This window comes from Pristiophorus japonicus, chromosome 5 (assembly GCF_044704955.1).
Source record: "Pristiophorus japonicus isolate sPriJap1 chromosome 5, sPriJap1.hap1, whole genome shotgun sequence".
Classification (NCBI taxonomy): Eukaryota; Metazoa; Chordata; class Chondrichthyes; family Pristiophoridae; genus Pristiophorus; species Pristiophorus japonicus.
In genome coordinates this window covers 959,939-983,423 of record NC_091981.1, presented here as the reverse complement: position 1 = coordinate 983,423, position 23,485 = coordinate 959,939, and the positions used below count along the sequence as shown (strand labels likewise).

The 23,485-nt window shown below is 44.9% G+C and overlaps 1 protein-coding gene across 1 annotated transcript in view; it reads right to left on the bottom strand.

Moving 5' to 3' along the window:
- Positions 1-23,485, bottom strand: part of nphp3 (nephronophthisis 3) — a 75,447-nt gene that overhangs the window by 30,660 nt on the left and 21,302 nt on the right. Inside the window, exons 8-14 of the mRNA XM_070880291.1 lie at positions 18,435-18,591; positions 14,699-14,773; positions 14,348-14,527; positions 11,135-11,238; positions 10,559-10,673; positions 9,288-9,431; positions 8,705-8,802 (exon numbers count right to left, since the gene is read on the bottom strand). Coding sequence (XP_070736392.1) covers positions 8,705-8,802; positions 9,288-9,431; positions 10,559-10,673; positions 11,135-11,238; positions 14,348-14,527; positions 14,699-14,773; positions 18,435-18,591 — 873 coding nt within the window. The remainder of the gene's footprint in view (positions 1-8,704; positions 8,803-9,287; positions 9,432-10,558; positions 10,674-11,134; positions 11,239-14,347; positions 14,528-14,698; positions 14,774-18,434; positions 18,592-23,485) is intronic.

Sequence of the window (23,485 nt, the reverse complement as noted above, 5' to 3'; positions counted from 1 at the left end):
CCCCCATTGGCTTATCCAGCCTCCCCTTAAATACATCGATACTATTCCCCTCAACCCCTCCCTGTGGCAGCGAGTTCCACATTCTCACCGCTCTCTGGGTAAAGAAGTTTCTCCTGAATTCCCCATTGGATTTCTCGGTAACTATCTTATATTGATGGCCTCTAGTTATGCTCTTCCCCACAAGTGGAAACACTCTCTCTGTATCCACTCGATCAAAACCTTTCATCATTTTAAAGACCTCTATTAGGTCACCCCTCAGTATTCTGTTTTTTAGAGAAAAGAGACCCAGCCTGTTCATCCTTTCCTGATAGGTATACCCTCGCATTTCTGGTATCATCCTTGTAAATCTTCTCTGCACCCTCTCCAGTGCCTCTATATCCTTTTTATAATATGGTGACCAGATCTGTACACAGTGCTCCAAGTGAGGTCTAACCAAGGTTCGATACAGGTTTAGCATAACTTCTCTACTTTTCAATTCTATCCCTCTAGAAATAAACCCTAGAGCTGGGTTTGCTTTTTATTTAATGGCCTTGCTAACCTGTGTCACAACTTTCAGTGATTTGTGTATTTGTAATCCCAAATCCCTTTGCTCCTCTACCCTATTTAGACATTTATTTTCCAAGAATTATGTGACTTCCTTATTTACAGGCAACTCTCGATTATCCGTACACGGATCCAACGGGAAACCATGGTAACGGGATTTAAAATTCTGTTGCTAACAAGTGAAAAGACAGCTCCAAATAATTTGGAAAAATCGTCTTCCAAACACTGCGCTCATTTGTATTTGCTCATTCTCTTTCTCTCACACTCTCTCTCACACACTCTCTCTCTCTCACACTCACACAATCTCTCTCTCACACACTCTCTCTCTCTCTCACTCACTAAAAATCTCCCTCCTCTGCCCTTACTTTACTTTGTGTGTACGCTGCTGCAACCGGTGTCTCTCGCGGCCGCCGCTGACGTTGGGAACGGGGGCAGGGCCAGTACCGGGTTCCAGGCACAGAACCTGTACATGCATGCTGGTAATGTCTATCTTTTGTTGCTGTTTTTAACTGATTGTATTGAGTCATTAAAGTTTTAACTTCAAAATGTAGACTCACCCTAACGGAAAAATCGTTTACCCGGAATAGCCCAATCCCCGAGGGACCCGGATAATCGAGAGTTGCCTGTATCTTACCACAATATAATACCTCACATTTATCTGTGCTAAAATTCATTTGTCAATTGTATTCCCACTCTGCAAGTTTATTAATGTCCCCCTGTAATTTGTTGCAGTCCTCTTCAGTATTGACTATCCCTCAATTTGGTGTCATCTGCAAATTTAGAAATTGTATTTTTGATTCCAAAGTCTAAAGTGTTAATATAAATTGTGAACAGCAGTGGACCCAGCACTGATCCTGTGACACCACTACCCACCTTCTGCCCCTGTGAATAACTACCCTTTACCCCTACTCTCAGCTTTCTGTCTTGAAGCCAGCTCGCGATCCATTCTGCTACTTGTCCCCTGACTCCGCATTCTCTGACCTTGTTCATCAGTCTATTACGGGGTACCATATCAAAGGCCTTACGGAAATCTAGATAAATTACATTTACTGCATTACCCTTGTCTACTCTCTCTGTTACCTCTTCAAAGAGTTCACTGAGGTTGGGTTGAGCAAGACTTTCTCTTTTGATATTCATGCTGACAATTCATTATTATATTTTTGGTTTCTAGATGTTTTTCTATTTACTCCTTTAGTAGGGATTCCATTATCTTTCATACCACTGATGTTGAGATGACTGGTCTATAGTTCCCTGGACATGTTCTATCTCCCTTCCCTTCTCTTCCTAAATATATTGATTGAACATCCAATGGCATTGCTGAAAGTTTGTTTGGAGTTTTTGGGGTGGGATAAGAATGAAGCAGGTGACAGCAATACAGGGCAGGAGAGGCTGAGAAAGATTACAATGTCACAATGCAGGCAAGAATAACAGATATTCATCATCATCATAGGCAGTCCCTCGGAGTCGAAGAAGACTTGCTTCCACTTCAAAAGTGAGTTCTCAGGTGACTGAACAGTCCAATACGGGAATTACAGTCTCTGTCACAGGTGGGACAGACAGTGGTTGAAGGAAAGGGTGGCTGGAGAGTCTGGTTTGCCGCACACTCCTTCCGCTGTCTACACTGGGTTTCTGCTTAATCTCGGTGATGGAACTTGAGGTGCTCAGATATTACTGTTCTGGCGTTACCTATGATCTCAATAAAGTGGTGGTATTACACCCTTACCAGATCAAAAATTGCAACAGATTACATATAGATAATAGATAGATGCTGCTTAAACCTCAATACAAATTTATTAAAGAGACAATCCCATTCCTTGCCCCACCACAATATCTCCAATATCGCACATTCTTTCATTGAATTGGTCACTTTCATTTGTTTTAAGTTACTGTTTACGAGAGCATCACCGAGCCCTGCTGAAACAAATCAGGAATGGAGAGGTAAAAGATAATGGAGAATGGGTATAGAATCTTAGACATTTACAGCACAGAAGGAGGCCATTCGGCCCATCGTATCCGTGCCGGCCGACAAAGAGCTACCCAGCCTAATCCCACTGTCCAGCTCTGGGTCCGTAGCCCTGTGGGTTACGGCACTTCAGGTGCACATCCAGGTACTTTTTAAATGTGGTGAGGGTTTCTGCCTCTACCACCCTTTCAGGCAGTGAGTTCCAGACCACCACCACCCTCTGGGTGAAAAAAATTCCCCTCAAATCTCCTCTAAACCTCCCCCCAATTACTTTAACTCTATGCCCCATGATTATTGATCCCTCTGCTAAGGGAAATAGGTCCTTCCTATCCACTATCTAGACTCCTCCTAATTTTAGACATCTCAATTAAATCACCCCTCAGCCTCCTCTGTTCCAAAGAAAACAATCCCAGCCTATCCAATCTTTCCTCATAGCTAAAATCCTCCAGTCCTGGCAACATCCTGGTAAATCACTTCTGTGCTCTCTCCAGTGCGATCATATCTTTTGTTATTTAATCTGTCGTCCCCTTCATGCTGCTGGGTGCTGGGCACAACGAATCCACAGAAAGTCCTGTCATTTTATTTTTTGGCCCACTGTCAGGAACTTGCGCAGACAGCGAAGGAACCGGAGTTTAGTGAAGGAACGACGTTTTTCACAAATGTATTTTTTGGCAAAGTACAGAAATTTACTTGAAGTGCAAACAGATGTGAAAAGTTAGCACCGTTTCAGAGCTGCTAATTATGCTTTCATAAGAACATATGAAACAACCTTCCGGATATAAAAGGGGTCAGAGGGTCTAGTAAGGAGGAGGAACTGAGGGAAATCCTTATTAGTCGGGAAATTGTGTTGGGGAAATTGATGGGATTGAAGGCCGATAAATCCCCAGGGCCTGATGGTCTGCATCCCAGAGTACTTAAGGAGGTGGCCTTGGAAATAGCGGATGCACTGACAGTCATTTTCCAACATTTCATAGACTCTGGATCAGTTCCTATGGAGTGGAGGGTAGCCAATGTAACCCCACTTTTTAAAAAAGGAGGGAGAGAGAAAACAGGGAATTATAGACCGGTCAGCCTGACATCGGTAGTGGGTAAAATGATGGAATCAATTATTAAGGATGTCACAGCAGCGCATTTGAAAAGAGGTGACATGATGGGTCCAAGTCAGCATGGATTTGTGAAAGGAAAATCATGCTTGACAAATCTTCTGGAATTTTTTGAGGATGTTTCCAATAGAGTGGACAAGGGAGAACTAGTTGATGTGGTGTATTTGGACTTTCAGAAGGCTTTCGACAAGGTCCCACACAAGAGATTTAATGTACAAAGTTAAAGCACATGGGATTGGGGATAGTGTGCTGACGTGGATTGAGAACTGGTTGGCAGACAGGAAGCAAAGAGTAGGAGTAAATGGGTACTTTTCAGAATGGCAGGCAGTGACTAGTGGGGTACCGCAAGGTTCTGTGCTGGGGCCCCAGCTGTTTACATTGTACATTAATGATTTAGACAAGGGGATTAAATGTAGTATCTCCAAATTTGCGGATGACACTAAGTTGGGTGGCAGTGTGAGCTGCGAGGAGGATGCTAGGAGGCTGCAGAGTGACTTGGATAGGTTAGGTGAGTGGGCAAATGCATGGCAGATGAAGTATAATGTGGATAAATGTGAGGTTATCCACTTTGGTGGTAAAAACAGAGAGACAGACTATTATCTGAATGGTGACAGATTAGGAAAAGGGGAGGTGCAATGAGACCTGGGTGTCATGGTACATCAGTCATTGAAGGTTGGCATGCAGGTACAGCAGGCGGTTAAGAAAGCAAATGGCATGTTGGCCTTCATAGCGAAGGGATTTGAGTACAGGGGCAGGGAGGTGTTACTACAGTTGTACAGGGCCTTGGTGAGGCCACACCTGGAATATTGTGTACAGTTTTGGTCTCCTAACTTGAGGAAGGACATTCTTGCTATTGAGGGAGTGCAGCGAAGGTTCACCAGACTGATTCCCGGGATGGCGGGACTGACATATCAAGAAAGACTGGATCAACTGGGCTTGTATTCACTGGAGTTCAGAAGAATGAGAGGGGATCTCATGGAAACGTTTAAGATTCTGACGGGTTTGGACAGGTTAGATACAGGAAGAATGTTCCCGGTGTTGGGGAGGTCCAGAGCCAGGGGTCACAGTCTAGGGATAAGGGGTAAGCCATTTAGGACCGAGATGAGGAGAAACTTCTTCACCCAGAGAGTGGTGAACCTGTGGAATTCTCTACCACAGAAAGTTGTTGAGGCCAATTCACTAAATATATTCAAAAAGGAGTTAGATGTAGTCCTTACTACTAGGGGGATCAAGGGGTATGGCGAGAAAGCAGGAATGGGGTACTGAAGTTGCATGTTCAGCCATGAACTCATTGAATGGCGGTGCAGGCTCGAAGGGCCGAATGGCCTACTCCTGCACCTATGTTTCGATGTTTCTAATAGGAACAGGAGTCGGCCATACAGCCCCTCGAGCCTGCTCCGCCATTCAATAAGATCATGACTGATCTGATCATGGACTCAGCTGCACTTCCCCGCCCACTCCCCATAACCTTTCACTCCCTTATCGCTCAAGAAACTGTCTATTTCTGTCTTAAAGATATTCAATGTCCCAGCTTCCCCAGCTCTCCGAGGCAGCAAATTCCCCAGATTTACAACCCTCTGAGAGAAGAAATTCCTCTTCGTCTCAGTTTTAAATGGGCAGCCCCTTATTCTGAGACTATGCCCCCTAGTTCTAGTCTCCCCCATCAGTGGAAACATCCTCGCTGCATCCAACTTGTCAAGCCCCCTCATAATCTTATACGCTTCGATAAGATCGCCTCTCATTCTTCTGAATTCCAATGAGTAGAGGCCCAACTTACTCAACCTTTCCTCATAAGTCAACCCCCTCATCTCCGGAATCAACCTTGTGAACCTTCTCTGAACTGCCTCCAAAGGAAGTATATCCTTTCGTAAATATAAGAGACCAAAACTGCATGCAGGTGTGGCCTCACCAATACCCTGTATCGCTGTCGCAAGACTTCCCTGCTTTTATACTCCATCCCCTTTGCAATAAAGGCCAAGATACCATTGGCCTTCCTGATCACTTGCTGTACCTGCATAATATCCTTTTGTGTTTCATGCACAATTACCCCCAGGTCCCGCTGTACTGCGGCACTTTGCAATCTTTCTCCATTTAAATAATAACTTGCGCTTTGATTTTTTCTGCTGAAGTGCATGACCTCACTTTCCAACATTATACTCCATCTGCCAAATTTTTGCCCACTCACTGAGCCTGTCTCTGTCCTTTTGCAGATTTTGTGTGTCTTCCTCACACATTGCTTTTCCTCCCATCTTTGTATCGTCAGCAAACTTGGCTACATTATTTCTTCCTTTCTTCCAAGTCGTTAATATAGATTGTAAATAGTTGGTGTCCCAGCACTGATCCCTGCGGCACCACACTAGTTACTGGTTGCCAACCCGAGAATGAACCATTTATCTCGACTCTCTGTTTCTTTTAGTTAGCCAATCCTCTATCCATGCTAATATATTACCCCCAACCCCGTGAACTTTTATCTTGTGCAGTAACCTTTTATGTGGCACCTTATCGAATGCCTTCAGGAAATCCAAATACACCACATCCACTGGTTCCTCCTTATCCATCTCGTTCGGTACATCCTCAAAGAATTCCAGCAAATTTGTCAAACACGACTTCCCCTTCATAAATCCACATCAATGTTCTCTTCTGATTTCAGCAGCAACCCTCGTATACAAAGTGACCCAAGGCACAGTATAGAGGGAGAATAAGAGGAATGGATGCCCAACGTGACAGAGGTTGGGAGAAGTGATTGAAGGTTAGATCCAGTTCGTGAACAGCAAGTAATCTCAATGCGTATTGTGGCGAAGGGCATTACTGGAATAGTCGTTGTCTGTTCTGAATGATTCAACGCAGGACTCCCGACAATGGCCTGGGGTCAATCACCAAATCAGTGACATTAAAACATTGTTTGCCAGCCTGCCTGCTCTCAAGAGGCCTTACTAAAGTCACAGGGAAACATTTAACAAACAAATCTGTGGAAAACAATTCTGACGGCTCATTGAGTAAATGCTAGGCTCAGTGTGAAATTGAACCATAGACCACAATCATCATCGGAACAGGAGGAGGCCATTCAACCCCTCGAACCTGCTCAGCTCTTCAGTTAGATCACAGCTGATCTGTGCCTCATTTACCCGCCTTTATTGCATATTCCTTGATCTTATGACTTGTTCCTGGGCATTCCTCCTCCCCTCCCGCCACCATTGGTAGCGGAGCTTTAAGCTCCTTCTGGAACTGCATCCTAAACTGTTCCACCTCGACCCCTCTATCCTGTATGGATCTAACCTTCAATCACTTCTCCCAACCTCTGTCACGTTTGGCATCTATTCCTCTTATTCTCCCTCTATACTGTGCCTTGGGTCACTTTGTATACAAGGGTTGCTGCAGAAACCAGAAGAGAACATTAATGTGGAGATGGTCTGTGGAGGAGATTCGATTGAGAAAAATGAAGTCAACACTGTCAAAGTAAGTAGCGAGTCAAAGGTTGAAGTAGCAGAGATGCTGAGTCGTTGAGTATATCCAGGGCTGAAACAGATACATTTTTGAACTCTCAGGGAATCGAGGGATATGGGGATCGGGCGGGAAAGTGGAGTTGAGGTCGAAGATCAGCCATGATCGTATTGAATGGCGGAGCAGGCTCGAGGGGCCGAATGGCCGACTCCTGCTCCTTTTTCTTATGTTTGTATGTTTCTATGTAGTATAGTGAACCATGGTCACAGTCGCAAAGGATTGTGTGGGAGGCTTGGAAACTAGAATTGAGAGGGACTCCATCAGGGAATGGTGTAACAGGTGAGCACACAGTTCTGTAATACGGATGTGTTCATGAACCCTGAAGAAAGGCAAATTGGAAAAAGGGCTTAGTTAGAGAGAATGCAGAAATTGAAGGTGGGCTTTTTATGAGCTGGGGTAATGATGGCAGTGTTGAAAGGGCTGGAGAGTGTTAAGAGGTTAGGAAAATGTTGACAATGGTTGCAAACACATGGCCAAGAAGGGAATGGAGCTGGTTAGAAAGTGGATTGACAAGAGTGGCGGTTTTCACCGGAGAAGTTACAGATTGTGGTGAACGAGAGCTATGTTGGAAGAATATGGGGCAGGATTAAGAAAAAGACTGACTTGCATTTCTATAGCATCTTTCACAACCTCAGGATGTTCCAAAGCCAATGAAGTACTTTTGAAGTGTAGTCACTGCCGTAATGTGGGAAATGCGGCAGCCAATTTGGGCAGAAGAAGCTTTCACAAACAGCAATGTGATAATGACCAGATCATCTGTATCAATGATGTTGATTGAGGGATAACTATTGGCTCCAGGACATCAGGGAGAACTCCCCTGCTCTTTTTCGATATAGTGCCATGGGACCTTTTACGTCCACCTAAGAGGGGCCTTAGTTTAACATCTCATACCAAAGACGGAACCTCCGATACTGCAGCACTCCCTCAGTACTGCCCCTCCAGCAGTGTAGCGCTTCCTCAGTACTGCCCCTCCAGCAGTGCAGCACTCCCTCAGTACTGCCCCTCCAGCAATGCAGCATTCCCTCAGTACTGCCCCTCCGACAGTGCTGCGCTCCCTCAGTACTGCCCCTTTGACAGTGTTGTGCTCCCTCAGGACCGCCCTTCCGACAATGTGGCACTCCCTCAGCACTGCCCCTCCGACAGTGCGGCAGTAGATTTTTGTGCTCAAGTCTCTGGAGTGGGCCTTGAACCCACAACCTTCTAACTCAGAGGCGAGGGTGCTGCCCACTGAGCCACTGGCTGACAAGGAGAGGAAGCAGTGTTGATTGCCTCAACTTTAGAAACAAAGAACTCTTATTAGATCCTCGCATTTAGTATTAAAGTGAGGATAGCGACTACAGGATGGAGACTGGATAAGTCTGGGGTTACCCCGATTCTCTGGGATAACCCATAAGCCATCAGGATTTCTTCACCTCAATAATGTGTACGAGTACAACTTAACTAGCTCACCCACAGAAAGCAAGCAGCTAGTCAAATACAAAAAGCAAAATAAAGAGGTAATGTTTTGCATTGAGATTAAATCACTGGATTGAAGTAGAATGAGTATTACAAATTGTACAAAGCCACAAACTGTACGAAACATTCAGTAACTAACCTCCATGCTTGGGGACAAGTTTCCACATTGACAGAAACAATTACTCTTACGTTGACAGGCAATGGATCGATCAGCCACTTCATGTGCCGCTCGGCTTGCTATAAGTACAGAAATGCAACAATGATTTTACAATGGATAAAGCATCATTTCCTCACACACCAAGTGCACAATCCTTAGTTCAAACGTCACTGCGGGACTGTTGTGATGAAAAAGGTCAACGATGGTATTTTCCACCTTCCCCCAATGTTCCCTACAAACTGCGTGGCCGGACAGCGCCCTGGAGCTCCCGTGCAGCTGGCTCGCCCACTTTTAAGTCATTACCAATTATCGCGTTGTTAAAAAGGTACTTACATTTAATTACTAGACTTTACTTAGTGGCGAGTTTAATGGGAAATTAACATGCAAATTTGCCTATCAATAACGCATATGTCATTCAAACACCGATATTTTTTCTGCAAAATTTGGCCCCAAATCTTTTAAATAAATCTATAAATGACAATGCCAGAACAGAGCAGACACACATTTATCCATTGTAAGTGTAAAAACGGTTGGTATGATTTGCGTCCTCTAGTCTCATTCATACCTCAATCTGGTCAATGGAGTCGATGATAATGATGATGCTGCCTTGGTGGCGTGCAGACAGTTTCTCCAGCCAGCGAGGGAACTCTTCCAGTAATTTACTGGGGTCCAGTGCTAGGCCACACATGGACCACGAGTGCTGCAACAGCTAGACGTGAACAGGAAAACATATCCTGTATTATTATTGGCTCAATGTTTCAAGGTAGTACTCTGGCATGGACCCTCACTCTACACGAGAACAGTTTGGAGAATCTACTCGAGGTTAGTACACCTGATTTGTGGAGCCCCAAATTCTCTGATCAACAAATTAATTACTGGAGAACCGAGTATGCATGAATCTGTGATCTGCTCTCCCCTCGGGCACGCGTCATGCCGCGAGCATAACCTTGCAAGATTTATCCTTCTCATGGATGTGCATTTCATTTAGCAGCAATGTCCCACTCCCTTGCTCTTTCTCCAAATCCCTGCAATGTTTCTCCTTCAAGTATTTATCCAATTCTCTTTCGAAGACTACTATTGAATCTGTATCCACCACCCTCTCAGGCAGTGCATTCCACATCCCAACCACTCATTGCGTAAAACCTTTTTTCATCATGTGGCCTCTGGTTCTTTTGCTAATCGCCTTAAATCTGTGCCCTCTGGTTATCGACCTTTCCGTCATTGGAAACCGTTTCTCTTCATTTACTCTATCTAAATCCTTTATGGTTTTAAACATCTCGATCAAATCTTCTCTTGGCCTTCTCTGCTCCAAGGAGAACAGCCCCAACTTCTCCAATCCCCCCACGTAACTGTATTCCCTCATCCCTGGACCATTCTCATAAATCTCTTCTGCACCCACTCCAAGGTCTTCACATCCTTCCTAAAGTGCGGTGCCCAGAATTGGATACAATACTCCAGCTGGGGCCGAATCAGTGTTTTATACAGGTTTAGGGTAACTGCCTGGCTTTTGTACCCTGTGCCTCTATTTATAAAGCCCCATATACTTTATTAACGGCTTTGTTAACCTGCCCTTCCACCTTCAAACATTTGTGCACAAACACCCTCAGATCTCTATTCTTGCACCCCCTATAAAATGGAAACATTTAGTGTATATGGTCTCTCCTCATTCTTCCTACCAAAAATGTATCACCTCGCACTTCATTGCACTGAATTTCGTCTGCCGTTCCATCAGCCTGTCTATGTGTGAATCTCTAATCAATGGCATTAAAAAAAAATTACCGTCTTCTGTTTCTTAAATACCATGAGGAATTACATTTGAAGTATCCCATTCTCTACCTTCACGGTGAGTCGTTTAATTATTAGTGCTGGCTCAGAGCTGGTGGACAGAGGCCTTCCCACAAAGTGATATAAAATTAGAGTGTTCGGGGAAGCTTTTTGCTGGTGTTCAATCCTATAAAAGTAAAAGACAACAAAAGCAGCGAATGAAAAATACAAAGCTCAATATTACAGATCATGTCCCCTTCACATGCACTGTATTTACAAAAAGGACCAAAGAGGGTTTAGCAATCCTGTGTATTATTTAATCATTGTAGAGTAGGGATGTAATAGGGTGCCTTCCGCTTTGGATTTTGGGGTCACAATACGACAAAACCTTTTCAGAGTACATGGAATATGAAAACTGTTAATCTATTCCTTTTAGCTATTTCAGATCTGTAATGCTGCACAGAATTTTTAAAAATTATGAAAAATTGATAATTATGAAAAACTTTCCTTTCCAATGTAGCAGCCCTCCCCCCACCCACTTCCTCACGACAAGAACAACGTTTACAATGGTCTGGTCACAGCGTATAAGACACATAGTAGGATATAAAGAATTAGAAATATTTTAAGAGTGTTAAAATATGAACGTACCATTTAGATAGCAAAAGAGATTTGCCAGAGCCTGGCCCGCCTGACACGAGAAGCGGAGGTATCGGTGCAGGAGCAGTCACCAGATCATTCAGCCGATCGTAATACTGAAAGCAGGTGAAACAAAGATCAGAGTGCATTTACTGTTTCACGCTGGCTGAATTTCAGTTTACACTTCAGTCTAGCTGATTTTTTGTTTATGAAAGGAGGGCAAAATATCAACCAATATAGATGGACATCTTGCAACATCATTGAACCTTTAGGTCTGCAAAGCATTTCTGCGCAGGACAAAAATGCTACTTCATAGAAAATCTGTGAAGTAAGAATTGTTTCTCCATTCTATCGGTTTTAGTCATTCAGTATTGCATATTTACAGAAAATAATTCTTCAATTAAATGACAATGTTTGCAGATGTTAACAACTGAAAAGGAGATGCAAAGATCAAAGAATTAATCACCATTGTGATGATATTGGAAGATTGTAACCATGAACTATGTGTAATGAAATAATAAACCTATTCTTTACAAGCAAATGTACAATTTATTAGATATAACGCACAGAATAAATCTGCCCCCACAAGGTATAAATAATGCCAATCACCAAAATGCTGACAGATATAATTGCATAGGCTATCTCGATAGCTTTTTTGGGGAATAGTACAGATTAAATATACAGTCTGTGCACAGATTTGATTGAGATTATACCTCATTAATAGTTTTCTAAAGTGCTCATGAATAACTGTTAGAAATGCCATCATAAAATACCAGACTAAAATGAAAAGGATGATTTTCTATGACATGTTAACTAGTGAATGCATCTCAGATTCATATTTGTAATATCTGAAAACTGCATATACAATAAAAGCACAATCTGTCAATTCTTCAACAATCTGACATTTTAAATGATTTGATAATGCAATCTATTGAATATTAGTTTCGGATATTGGATGGCACGCGGTAAGTTAATACACCTCTTCACCTGGTCTGGACTGATGATGGAAAATCTTATGCTGGTTTGAAGGGTCCCAAGTGAATTTTTTTTAAATGGCAGTCTCACGTGGAGAGCCAAGTGCACTCATTGTGGGAGGGTAAAGGACATTGCTGAGGTAAAATATTGGGAGTTTTACAAGGCAGGTAACCCATGTTATACCCTGTCCAGCGAGTGATCCCACAGGGTTGAAATCATACTGTGTGAGACTAATAATGAGAGTTAATGTGTTCATAGGAAATTCTTTTGTCTGCTAAGCCATTAACCTGTTATTCAGCCAACACTATCACGTATCCCTCAATCATCTCATTGCTGTTTGTGGGATCGTGCTCTGCACAAAATGGCTGTAATTTTTGTCTACAATGCACAGTTCCTGCATTTCAAATTAACAACGCACGTGAAGCACATTGGGACATCTCAAGAGACTGGAGAAGGACCGATATAATTGCAATTTACTTTGGTCCTTATTTAGCAGACTGAAATTTCGTATCAACATTTGTTATTAATATTGCTCATGAGTGGGAAAATATTCCATTAGCCAGCACAGATCCACACACAAATTCACCGTTATATAAAAATAACAAACGTTTTTCTATTGGAAGAGTGTTCAGGAGCCGAGTGAATGTGACTTTCAACCCAATCCCTGGCAGGCAGGAGTCCGACCACAAATTGACTGGGATTGGTCACTTTGGGTAATCCCACTGTAAGTTACAGACTGGAAAATCACACTGCTTCAATAATGGATGCTCATCACAGGTTATGGATGTAAAGTGAGCTACCGCATTGCATCTATCCTATGCTATGTTTAATCTGTGACCTGACCAATATTTATCCCTCAATCAACATAACAAAACAGATTATCAGGTCATTATCACATTGCTGTTTGTGGGAGCTTGCTGTGCGCAAATTGGCCGCTGCGTTTTCTACATTACAACAGTGACTACACTTCAAAAGTACTTCATTGGCTGTAAAGCGCTTTGGGACGTCCCGAGGTGGTGAAAGGTGTTGTAGAACAGGACTGACTATTTGTACTGTGTTTTTTCTGTCCTTCTGTGCATGCGTCTGTCGAGACTCCGCCCCTGATGCCTCCCGCCCGATCGGAAATGCGGCCCCGAACCCGAATCATTCCAACCACATTGTCTGCTGAGCCCCCGACCGAGCAGCACCAAGCGTCCGAGAACCCTTGACCCCCGAACGGCCCCGACCCCCGAGCACCCCTGACCCCCGAGCGGCCCCAACCCCCGAGCGCTGAGCACACCTGACCCTCGAACGGCCCTGACCCCAAGCAGCCCCGACCCCCGAGCGACCTGACCCCCGAGCGACCCAACCCCCGAGCGCTGAGCACACCTGACCCTCGAACGGCCCTGACCCCGAGCAGCCCCGACCCCCGAGCGGCCCCTGAGCACACCTGACCCTCGAACGGCCCTGACCCCGAGCAGCCCCGACCCCCGAGCGGCCCCTGACCCCCGAGCACGCCTGACCCCCGAGCGGCCTCTGACCCCCGAGCGGCCCAACCCCCGAGCGCTGAGCACACCTGACCCCCGAGCAGCCCAACCCCGAGCGCTGAGCACACCTGACCCTCGAACGGCCCTGACCCCAAACAGCCCCGACCCCCGAGCGGCCCCTGACCCCAGAGTACTCCTGACCCCCGAACGGCCCGACCCCCGAGCGGCCCAACCCCCGAGTGCTGAGCACACCTGACCCTCGAACGGCCCTGACCCCGAGCAGCCCCGATCCCCCTGACTCCTGAGCGGCCCCCGACCCCCGAGCACCCCTGACCCCTGAGCGGCCCCCGACCCCCCCGATCCCCGAGCACCCCTGACCCCCGAGCGGCCCCGACCCCCGAGCGGCCCAATCCCCGAGCGCTGAGCACACCTGACCCTCAAACGGCCCTGACCCCGAGCAGCCCCGATCCCCGAGCCCCCTGACCCCTGAGCGGCCTCGAGCAGCCCCAACCCGAGCGACTCCAAGGTGACCAATCAGAGACAAAGGGCGGCCATTTTTACAGTACAAATAAACGCGTCCTTGTAGAAAAGCAAGTCTTTTTTTTTAAACCATAAAAGAGAGAAAATCATTCTAATCCACTGCAGTGATCCCTTATTTTGATTACCACAAGCTTCCATTTGAATTCAGCGTTTATACGCGGCCACGCATATTGACAATATGATTCGAGCTCTGTGCCTCGCTGTGGTACTGATAAAGTTATTGTGGGCATAAAGCAAGAAATACCTTCTCAAATCCCAATTCACAGGTTGATCCAACGGCTGCTTGGAAAGCTTCCAACTGTTCCTGCTCATCATGCATATCCCATATCGCATCGCCAACATCCTCTTCCTCCCAGTTGGTGACATCGTCCTCAATCCCAGAATCTTTGTTTTCAAGATCGGTGCTTTCCCAACCCAGCAGTTCCTAGACCAAAGCACAACAATTTTAGTAAAGTGCTCCTTCTTACAGTCTGCATTGTTGCTGAGCAGGGCCAAGCCTTTCTACACATTAGATAATGAAAAGCAGGTTAATGCACTTCAAACTGCACAGAACATTCAGTATTTATCATTCACCAGTATTCGGTCGATACAGCACCTGTTTAATGATCTTTTCTATTTGGAAAAAGACCTTTTTTGCTCCCTCCTCTGCATTTCCATCATGTTCAATGATCTAAAAAAGACAAGAAAATCATGATATTTTAATAAATAAATGATAATTAAAGCTCCGTCCAATACTGTGTATCTAGTCTTTCAATCAGCCTCTACAAAGTGCTACTTAGAATGCGACTGAGCAAGGTTGCGATTTGTGGGTCAGGATCCGTGGAGAAACCGTTTCAAGCCCTTGGCCCGTCAGATACTGAGCGTTTCCAGCTCTCTCCGGTTTTATTTTCGGATATCCAGCTCCTGCAGTATTTCACTCGTTTATTTACTTTTTAACGAAGAGTTTGGTGGGATTGGCGAGCAGATTTGGGGTTGGATAAGGGACTGTGAGAATGCCCATTGGCAGTAGGTAGTTACTAAAGTGAATTGTTCTGCATAGAGGCCAGTCACTGAGGCCCACAGGGATCAACGTTAGAGCCGTCACTCCTCACTTTATTAACGGATTAGATGTCGGTTTTGGGGGAGACTATCTGCGACTTGGAGGATAACAACAACTTACATTTATAGAGCACATTAACAAAGAAAACTTCCCTCCGTGATTTACGCAAGTGAAATCAAACACAAGTGGACAAGCTAAAGGAGGAGAGATTAGGAGCAGAGAGCAGAAGTTTGGCTTTAAGTACGGTCTTAAAGGAGAGGAAGGGTTTAGGGAAAGAAATCCTAATTGCATGGCCTAGATAGCTGAAAACATGGCCAATGGTGGGGCAAAGGAAAGGAGGTCTGCACAAGAGGCAAAGGTCAGAGGCATGCAGAATTCTAGGGGGTGGGGACATGTAGGGTTGGAGGAGGCGACAGATAGGAAGAGATTTAAAGATGAGAATGAGAATGTTATAATGGAGGGGTTGAGGGACCGAGAGTCAATGGAAAGACAGGAGTGATGTGTGAGCAGTACTTGGTTGAGTTTTAGTTGAGCTGAAGTTTACAGAGCATGCAAGGTGATAGGCTAGCCAAGAGACAATGATGAGTTTGGAGGCAACAAAGAAATGGGTGAGGATTGCTGAGGCAGAGGGGGGAAAGAGACAATGTTAGAGGTGGAAATAGGTGGTCAATGTGGTGGAGAGGAGATACCCTTGGGTAGGGGCATCTCTAAGCACGTCTACACCCGGCAAGTTTGTGTGCTGATGGCTGCAGAGCGTAAGAACCCGGGGATGATAATCCATGGCCAATGCTGTGCAGGTTTTGTGAAACTGAGTATGGTAATGAGAACATAAGAAATAGGAGCAGGAGTCGGCCATACGGCCCCTCGAGCCTGCTCCGCCATTCAATAAGATCATGGCTGATCTGATCATGGGACTCAGCTCCACTTCCCTGCCTGCTCCCCATAACCATTTACTCCCTTATCGCTCAAAAATCTGTGGATGAGGATGTATTGCCAGGACAATTAAATATAAAACAAGAAACAATTCCTTCTTTGTACACAATGCCAGGACGGGACAGGCTTGATGCACCAATGGGTCTTTTCCTATCCTGTTTCCTATGTTTGTACACTTGCTGCATTTTATACAGATGAAGGAGGCACGTTTCCATATAGGTGTTAACCATGATTCCAGCCCATACGCTATTTAATTTATGATGTATGTTAATACAATTGGAATTATGCTGCATGCAGAAATCAGCCGGGGCTCAAAAAAGCTGCGAACAATGAGGACTATATAAGCAGTAAAGATGCACCCACAACTTTCACAGATCAGAACATGCCCAGACCTGCCATTCCTTCAGTATATTCATGCATGTTCAATAATGTATTACTGGACAATTACACTTAGAAATATGTAATATTTGTATAGTAAACGCATACCATAAATTCATCCAAGCTGCATCAAAACACAAATGATTGAATGTTACTTTAGACAAATTAAATTAAATGCAGGGTACAGTTGACAATTACTGCAAATTAAGCCCAGTTTTCCTATCCCAGCTGCAGTTCTCAAGTTCCATTAATAATAATTGCTTTAATCTATTTCACCACATCGTGGTTTCTTTGAACATAATTAAACCACTTGTTTCTCAACGATTTTGTCACCAATTCCTGTAACCTGATGCACTTCAGTGTGTCTGCAGCCTCAACACAAATGAAGATTGTAGACATAAATTTTTTATTCGTTCACAGGATGTGGGCGTCGCTGGCAAGGCCGGCATTTATTGCCCATCCCTAATTGCCCCTTGAGAAGGTGGTGGTGAGCCGCCTTCTTGAACCGCTGCAGTCCGTGTGGTGAAGGTGCTCCCACAGTGCTGTTAGGGAGGGAGTTCCAGGATTGTGACCCAGCGACGATGAAGGAACGGCCGATATATTTCCAAGTCGGGATGGTGTGTGACTGGGAGGGGAACGTGGAGGTGATGGTGTTCCCATGCGCCTGCTGCCCTTGTCCTTCTAGGCAGTAGAGGTCGCGGGTTTGGGAGGTGCTGCCGAAGAAGCCTTGGTGAGTTGCTGCAGTGCATCTTGTAGATGGTGCACACTGCAGCCACGGTGCGCCGGTGGTGGAGGGAGTGAGTGTTGAAGGCGATGGGTAGCGTGTCGATCAAGCGAGCTGCTTTGTCCTGGATTGTGTGTTCAGCTTCTCGAGTGTTGTTGGAGCTGCACTCATCCAGGCAAGTGGAGAATATTCCATTACACTGCAAATTCACACGTTTTCTGAAATACTATAGAATGTTCCATAAAAACAAATGTTATAATTGTTGACAAGCCAACAGGTAATAGTTTGCTTTTCATGGAGGTCCACCAGGGCTCTTCTCTACGTATGAGGCTTGTCTAAATGAACCACCATTGAGACAAGCCAGACTACATAGGTGGAAAACTATTCTGCCCACGCTTAACCCTCATTGCATTTAAACAGTTATACGGTCAAAGTCTTTTCTTCCCCCTTTTCGCCCCTTCTTTATTGGAAGCAATGCCACAAGGGGTGCAGCTCCTTGGACACCGTATCCCCGACACTGCCCATACGGGGTATCCGCAGGATATTTCACTGTGGGGGACGCATGGAGGGCATCACAGCTTTCGGTTGAACTTCCCTTATCCGGAACCCTCGGGACCTGGCCTGTTCTGGATAAGGTATTTTTCCGGATGAGGGGTGGTCACGTTAAATTGGATGGTACAGGTACTGAGCAAGAGGATATCGGGGCTGGCTGGCTTGGGGCTGGGAGTGCGGCAGAGAGATCATGGGGGAGGGGCAGTGGATCGCGGGGTCAGGCCAGCGATTGTGCGAGTCGACAGCGAAGAAGGACTTCAATTTGTCCATGTCGGAGTTCTGCGCCTGCGCCACCCGGTGGCCGGGAATGGTTCTGGACGATGGGTGGTTCCGGATATGGGAGGTTCAACCTGTACATCCAAAGCTGTCTTCACTCAATGTCCACACAGGGATTGCTGGACTGAAGACGAGCCCTGGTTGACTGCTCCCCTCTCGAGCTTGGGGACACAGCCGCTGATTGCTACACTCACTGCTGTCCAGGCCGATTAAAACTCAAGGCTCAGAATCTGCCCCAGTTGACAACTTAATACAATTATCACCATTGTCTCTCATCTTGAAAGCCAAAAAGAAATCAAGTCAGGTGTAGAGAGACTGTGAGCATTAGCAGGAGACTTTAATGAATTAGCAATGAGAAGCTGTAACGAATAAGTTAAAACGGCTGAAGCAGATTGATGGAGAAGATTCTGCAATGATTCCACATACTACCTTTGCTTTTCGGGAACTGCTTGCATCAAATACTTTGCCAATCATTTGGAGCGCTACATCTGAACCGGCACTGCTCTCCTCCAATCTGTGGTATATTACCAAAGATCTGATCTCAGCATTCTTCAGGAAACTTTCTTCACAGTCCTCTTCCATACACCTTCCATTAAACACAAGAGTGCAGGGTTATACACGAGGACAAGTAACAATGACTATATCTCAGCGTCATTATACATTGTGTATCCACAGCCCTGGAATACTCCATGGGTTGAATTCAAATATACAAAGTGGAATTGTTCTTACAAAGATTAGCATGCGAAGACGGTTAAAAAGTAAGGAACTCGGTGGTCTGGGGCTTCCATCATATTTTGAATGAAAACAGCCTGCACTTATCCAAGTAAGCCCAGGATCAGTCTGTCTCCGACATGTTGTGGAGCTGAACAGGGAAAAATGTCGACTCTCCACCCAGAACAAATATACGTTCTTAAAAGGTGCTTTCATGTTTAGTTTCCACTGTGTTTCTGCATTTTAAAGACAAAATGTTCGAAAAAAAACTCTAATGAATACTGTACAATTGCAAGAAATGGCCCAACTATGTAAACTGCAAAAATAAACATGTTTCTTGACATGCAAAATGGTTGGATCAAGAAACAAGACAGCAAATGCCATCACTTTAAAATTTTTATATCCTAACAAGAATAGCATTCATGAAATGGGACAGTCCTTAAATGTACTGAACGATGAAAATCTGAAATGATCAAAAAGTAGTTGCTTTGAATGTGTGTCGAGATAAAACATACCCAGAGCATCGCACAGGGGCTATAGCCTTCAGGAGCAGTGCCACAGGGTGGGCGATAATTAGACCAGGGCAAATAGATGCAACTCAGTTCCCACTTTAAAGTCTTACACTCTAGTTTGATTTTGATATATTTACAATATCAATTTCTACATCCACATTTATAGTTAAAATTGTCCACAGAATCTTATACTGTTGTAATAATGCCCCCCCACCATAAGCGGCATGGTGCTGCCTTCACACAAGAACTGCTCGAAGGTTCAATAATCATTTAGTGCCCTTCAGGTGGGATCATTACATGCTTTCAAAATACACCGGTCGCATTTTTTGAAAATTAAACCACCATGAAGACTCTCTCTGACCATCCCCCCACCCCATCGCCCCCCCCCACCCCCATCGCCCCCGCCACCCCCATCGCCCCCCCCATCCTCCACCCCCATTCCCCCCCCCAATCCCCCCCCTCCACCCCTGTGAATGTTTAAAAATGTATAGAGACATTGAAGTTGAGAACGTGGGAATTGTATAGGGACAGTATAAGCTAACAAAGAATTCATGGAGGAATAGCCATGACATCTCAGACTCGAGACTGCGAAATGTTACAACACTAACACGTATTGAAACAAAACCCACAGCTTGCAGAAAAACCGCAAGGTCTTATTAAATCATGTTATTAACCTGAAACATTAACAGAAGGTCTTTGTTTAAAATCAGACCATACTTAGGTCGGCTTATGAGTGGACAAAGGGAAAGAGGGATCAAAAGAGATAGGCTGAACTAGGATGTCACTCTAGCCCTATCTTGTTATCTTTTGCCGAAAATGTATAACCGTCGTCTCTTTACAATGTAACGTCACTTTGTCCGTAGGAAGTTCGAACAGACTTGCATTCCTTCTGTCTGATAAGGTCCCCGATCAGGATTTGCTTTTTAAATAAAAGCTTGCTTTGTTTAAAGCACAAACGGTATTCGTTTCAGTAATTTTGCTGAACCAGATTGAGGTAAAAGAATCCAAGAATCAACATTTGGTGTCAGAAGTGGGATCTCAACGGACGACTGCCGAAAACTTGCGAATTAAGAGCCAGACTAGCCTTGGACGAGACAAGGGGAAAGTGGCCACTGGAGTGAGTATGATTTCAATACTGCTCCAGTTTCCCCCGGTTTCAAAAGTCTGAGGAAAGTTTAGCCACTCACTGTTTCTCAAAAAGTGTCTGAACGAGATCCAGGACAATCTGGTGAATATCTTTCAAACTTAGAATAGGGATAGAGATAGGGAAATTGCGCGGTGACGCAAACCAAGCGGCAACTTGGAAAGATAGGTTAGAATTGCGTGGTGACGCAAACCAAGCGACGACTTGGAAAGAGTAGATCCGTGCGGCGACACGGAAAGTAGGGATAGTTAGAGCTAGATAGGGATAGATGATCAATCATGGATCCAAAAATTAATAGGAAAGAAAAGAGACTCTTGTGAACGTCTGTTTAAATGAGAAATGCTTCTGTGATTTTTACTGTAAAAAAAAAACCGGGGAGTTGTGGTTTGTTTTATCTCCACCTACTTTTTCAAACAGAATGAAAGTTTTTTTAACCCTTCGTAGTGTTGTCCTGTATGTGGGAAGTTTAAGAGTGTGAACCTTATTGAATTACGTATATTCGGATGATAAGTTACGGAGCCAGGAAATGCACAAAGGATAGGTTTGTTGAGTAAAAAAAAAGAAAAAAATACATGGTCCCGGTGGTTAAAAAAAAAGGATTTAACATGCTCACTTACTTGTCGAAAGAAAACATTCAGAAAAGGCACAGCAAAACAACTGAGATGGATTCAAAAGGATTCAAAAAAAATATATTAAATAACACGACCTTGAGGCTGGAACAATTGAGATAACGAAAAGCAGTCCACAGCCTACATGCCAGACTTCTCTCTAGTTATGGAAAATACAAAAAAAAAGTAACGTACTAAATAGGTGCTGAAAAAAAAATGTTCTGAGATTTTAAATTATGAGAAAAATTCCACTGCAGTCTAAAAAAAATCACTCCTGTCCAGTTGGCAGAAAAACTCCATTAAATTAGGGCTTTCATTGACAGAAGGAGGACATATTAAAAACCGTAGACGTCTTAAATAAAGAGTGCACGCACGAGAAACGTACTCAGAGTTCCACTGGGACCTCTGAGAAAGGTATCGATAGACTACGTAGTTAAAATGGTTGGCTTTGCATTGACCAAGGCTGATGACGAAATTGAATTTCAGTAAACAAATGTGTGGTCTCGTTTTAAATCAATTAAAAAATATATATATCTTTGGCAAGTACTTGAACAAGAAGTTAAAAAAATATTGGAGTTTAATCAAATGCTGCCTTTCCTGATGAAAAGATTTTTTTTCAGATGGTTACGTGAAGTCACGTAATGACATCAGGTCTTCTCACAAACCTGTAAAGGAGTTAACTCTTTCCATTGACAGCCGTTTCATACTGAACATTATCAATTTGGATTTCTTAATAGAAAAAAGACTCACCTAACAGAGGAATGGTGCGATAGTCAGAATAAAAATAAAAACAGAACTAGCTTATGTAATAATACTTGCCTGATACAATAAAGAAATAGATACTCAAACAAAACAAATTGAAGAGTTAAAAGGCTAAGATAAATAAGCTGAAAGGGATCCACAAACTCAACTTAACCCTGACCTCCGATTTCACGGAGTGACCTCGACATGCATGGATATAATGCAGAATCAAGGGACCTGTGGGCCCTGGTAAAGCAAACCCTGAGCCCAACTGAGCATGCCCGATTTCTAACTCACCGAGGACGTGCTACTCATGATGCATTGGTGGTTGCTCACCCTAACGATGTCCAGGATCGCCGAAACGCTATCTTTAATGCTCTCACCACGACCCTTCAGAAGCCCATCAGTATGTAGCCGCCTCGGTGGAAGGACCAAAACCTGACCCAAGGGGATGCCAGATGGAACCGTAGTATTGCGTGCAGGGTTGGGTGGATAAACAGGGGTACGGTTATATCAAACACCCAAATGGCCCGGGCCCTGCTAATTACGGACCGCCCTACTGTCCCCGGCCTGGTATGGGAAGAGGTCGGGGCTGGAAAAGACGAGATGGATGCTTTATTTGTGGGCAAGAAGGACATTGGAATAGAAATTGTCCCTCTCGTCAGCACGAAAAAGGAAGAGGAGGAAGAGGAGGGGGGCAAGGGGGGAGAGGACGGGGATCTTACACTAACTTCTCCCAGAACAACCCCTTTGGCCAACCGTCCCCCGATTCGTATTGTCTACGCAGCTTGATTGTGCAGGGACCCTTCCCGGATGACGAACCGATGATATTGTTAAAAATTCGGAATGAGTGGCAACCCTTCTTGATAGATACGGGAGCCTTCATGTCTTCTGTACAATCAAAGCTTAAACTCCCCGCCTTCACTGAAACACAGGGACTGTCAGGATTCCTGGGACAAGTCTCTACATTCCCGGTGTCAGAACCGGTTAAAATGGGTAACCAGGAAGAATCGGTGGAACATCGATTTGTTATCACAACCAATCTGGACTGTAACTTGATGGCTAGAGACATCCTCTGCAAATTCCAGTTGCATTTGGAGTGTGGAGATGATGGGATTATTGTAAAACAGGGAACCCTTAAGCGGCAATATTATACCACTAGAACCCCTCAGTGGTGGTCTCTGGACCTGCCGCAGGCACCCTATCACGTGACCCTAGCATACGATCCCAGTGGAAATGGGAAGACCTCTTCACTCCAGCAATCGATGTCCCCCATGCTCAGAGGCAGAGCAAAACCTCACCTTTGCTTGGGCCAGACACCAGAGAACAGACCAGTGCAGCACCTGAGGCACAGACCATCCATCACGACTGCGTGGCAATGATCCGACTGGAACGATCTAAAAATACCTTCCCAGCTCCAGTGGCAGGACTCCTGGGGAAGAAGATCAATTTCATAGGTACCCTTCCAGCGGTTGTGGCAGAATTGCGGGAGAGAAGGATCAAGGCAGTCGACCTCGAGGACAGAGGCAAGATGGCGTTCCTGCTGCAGCGAGGGGGCAGCGTGGTTGAAAAAAGAGCCCCACCACGCTAAAGATTTGGAAGTTATGGTGCGCCAGGCTATCGACGAGGCTGACCCTACCAGCCGGGATGTGCAAATACCTGACTATGTGGATCCTCATGTGTGGGCAGAGGACCACTCGCAAGTGGGTTATACTCCCAATGATCCGATTGAGATCCCAGTGCAGGGCAATGTAGACTGGCCCT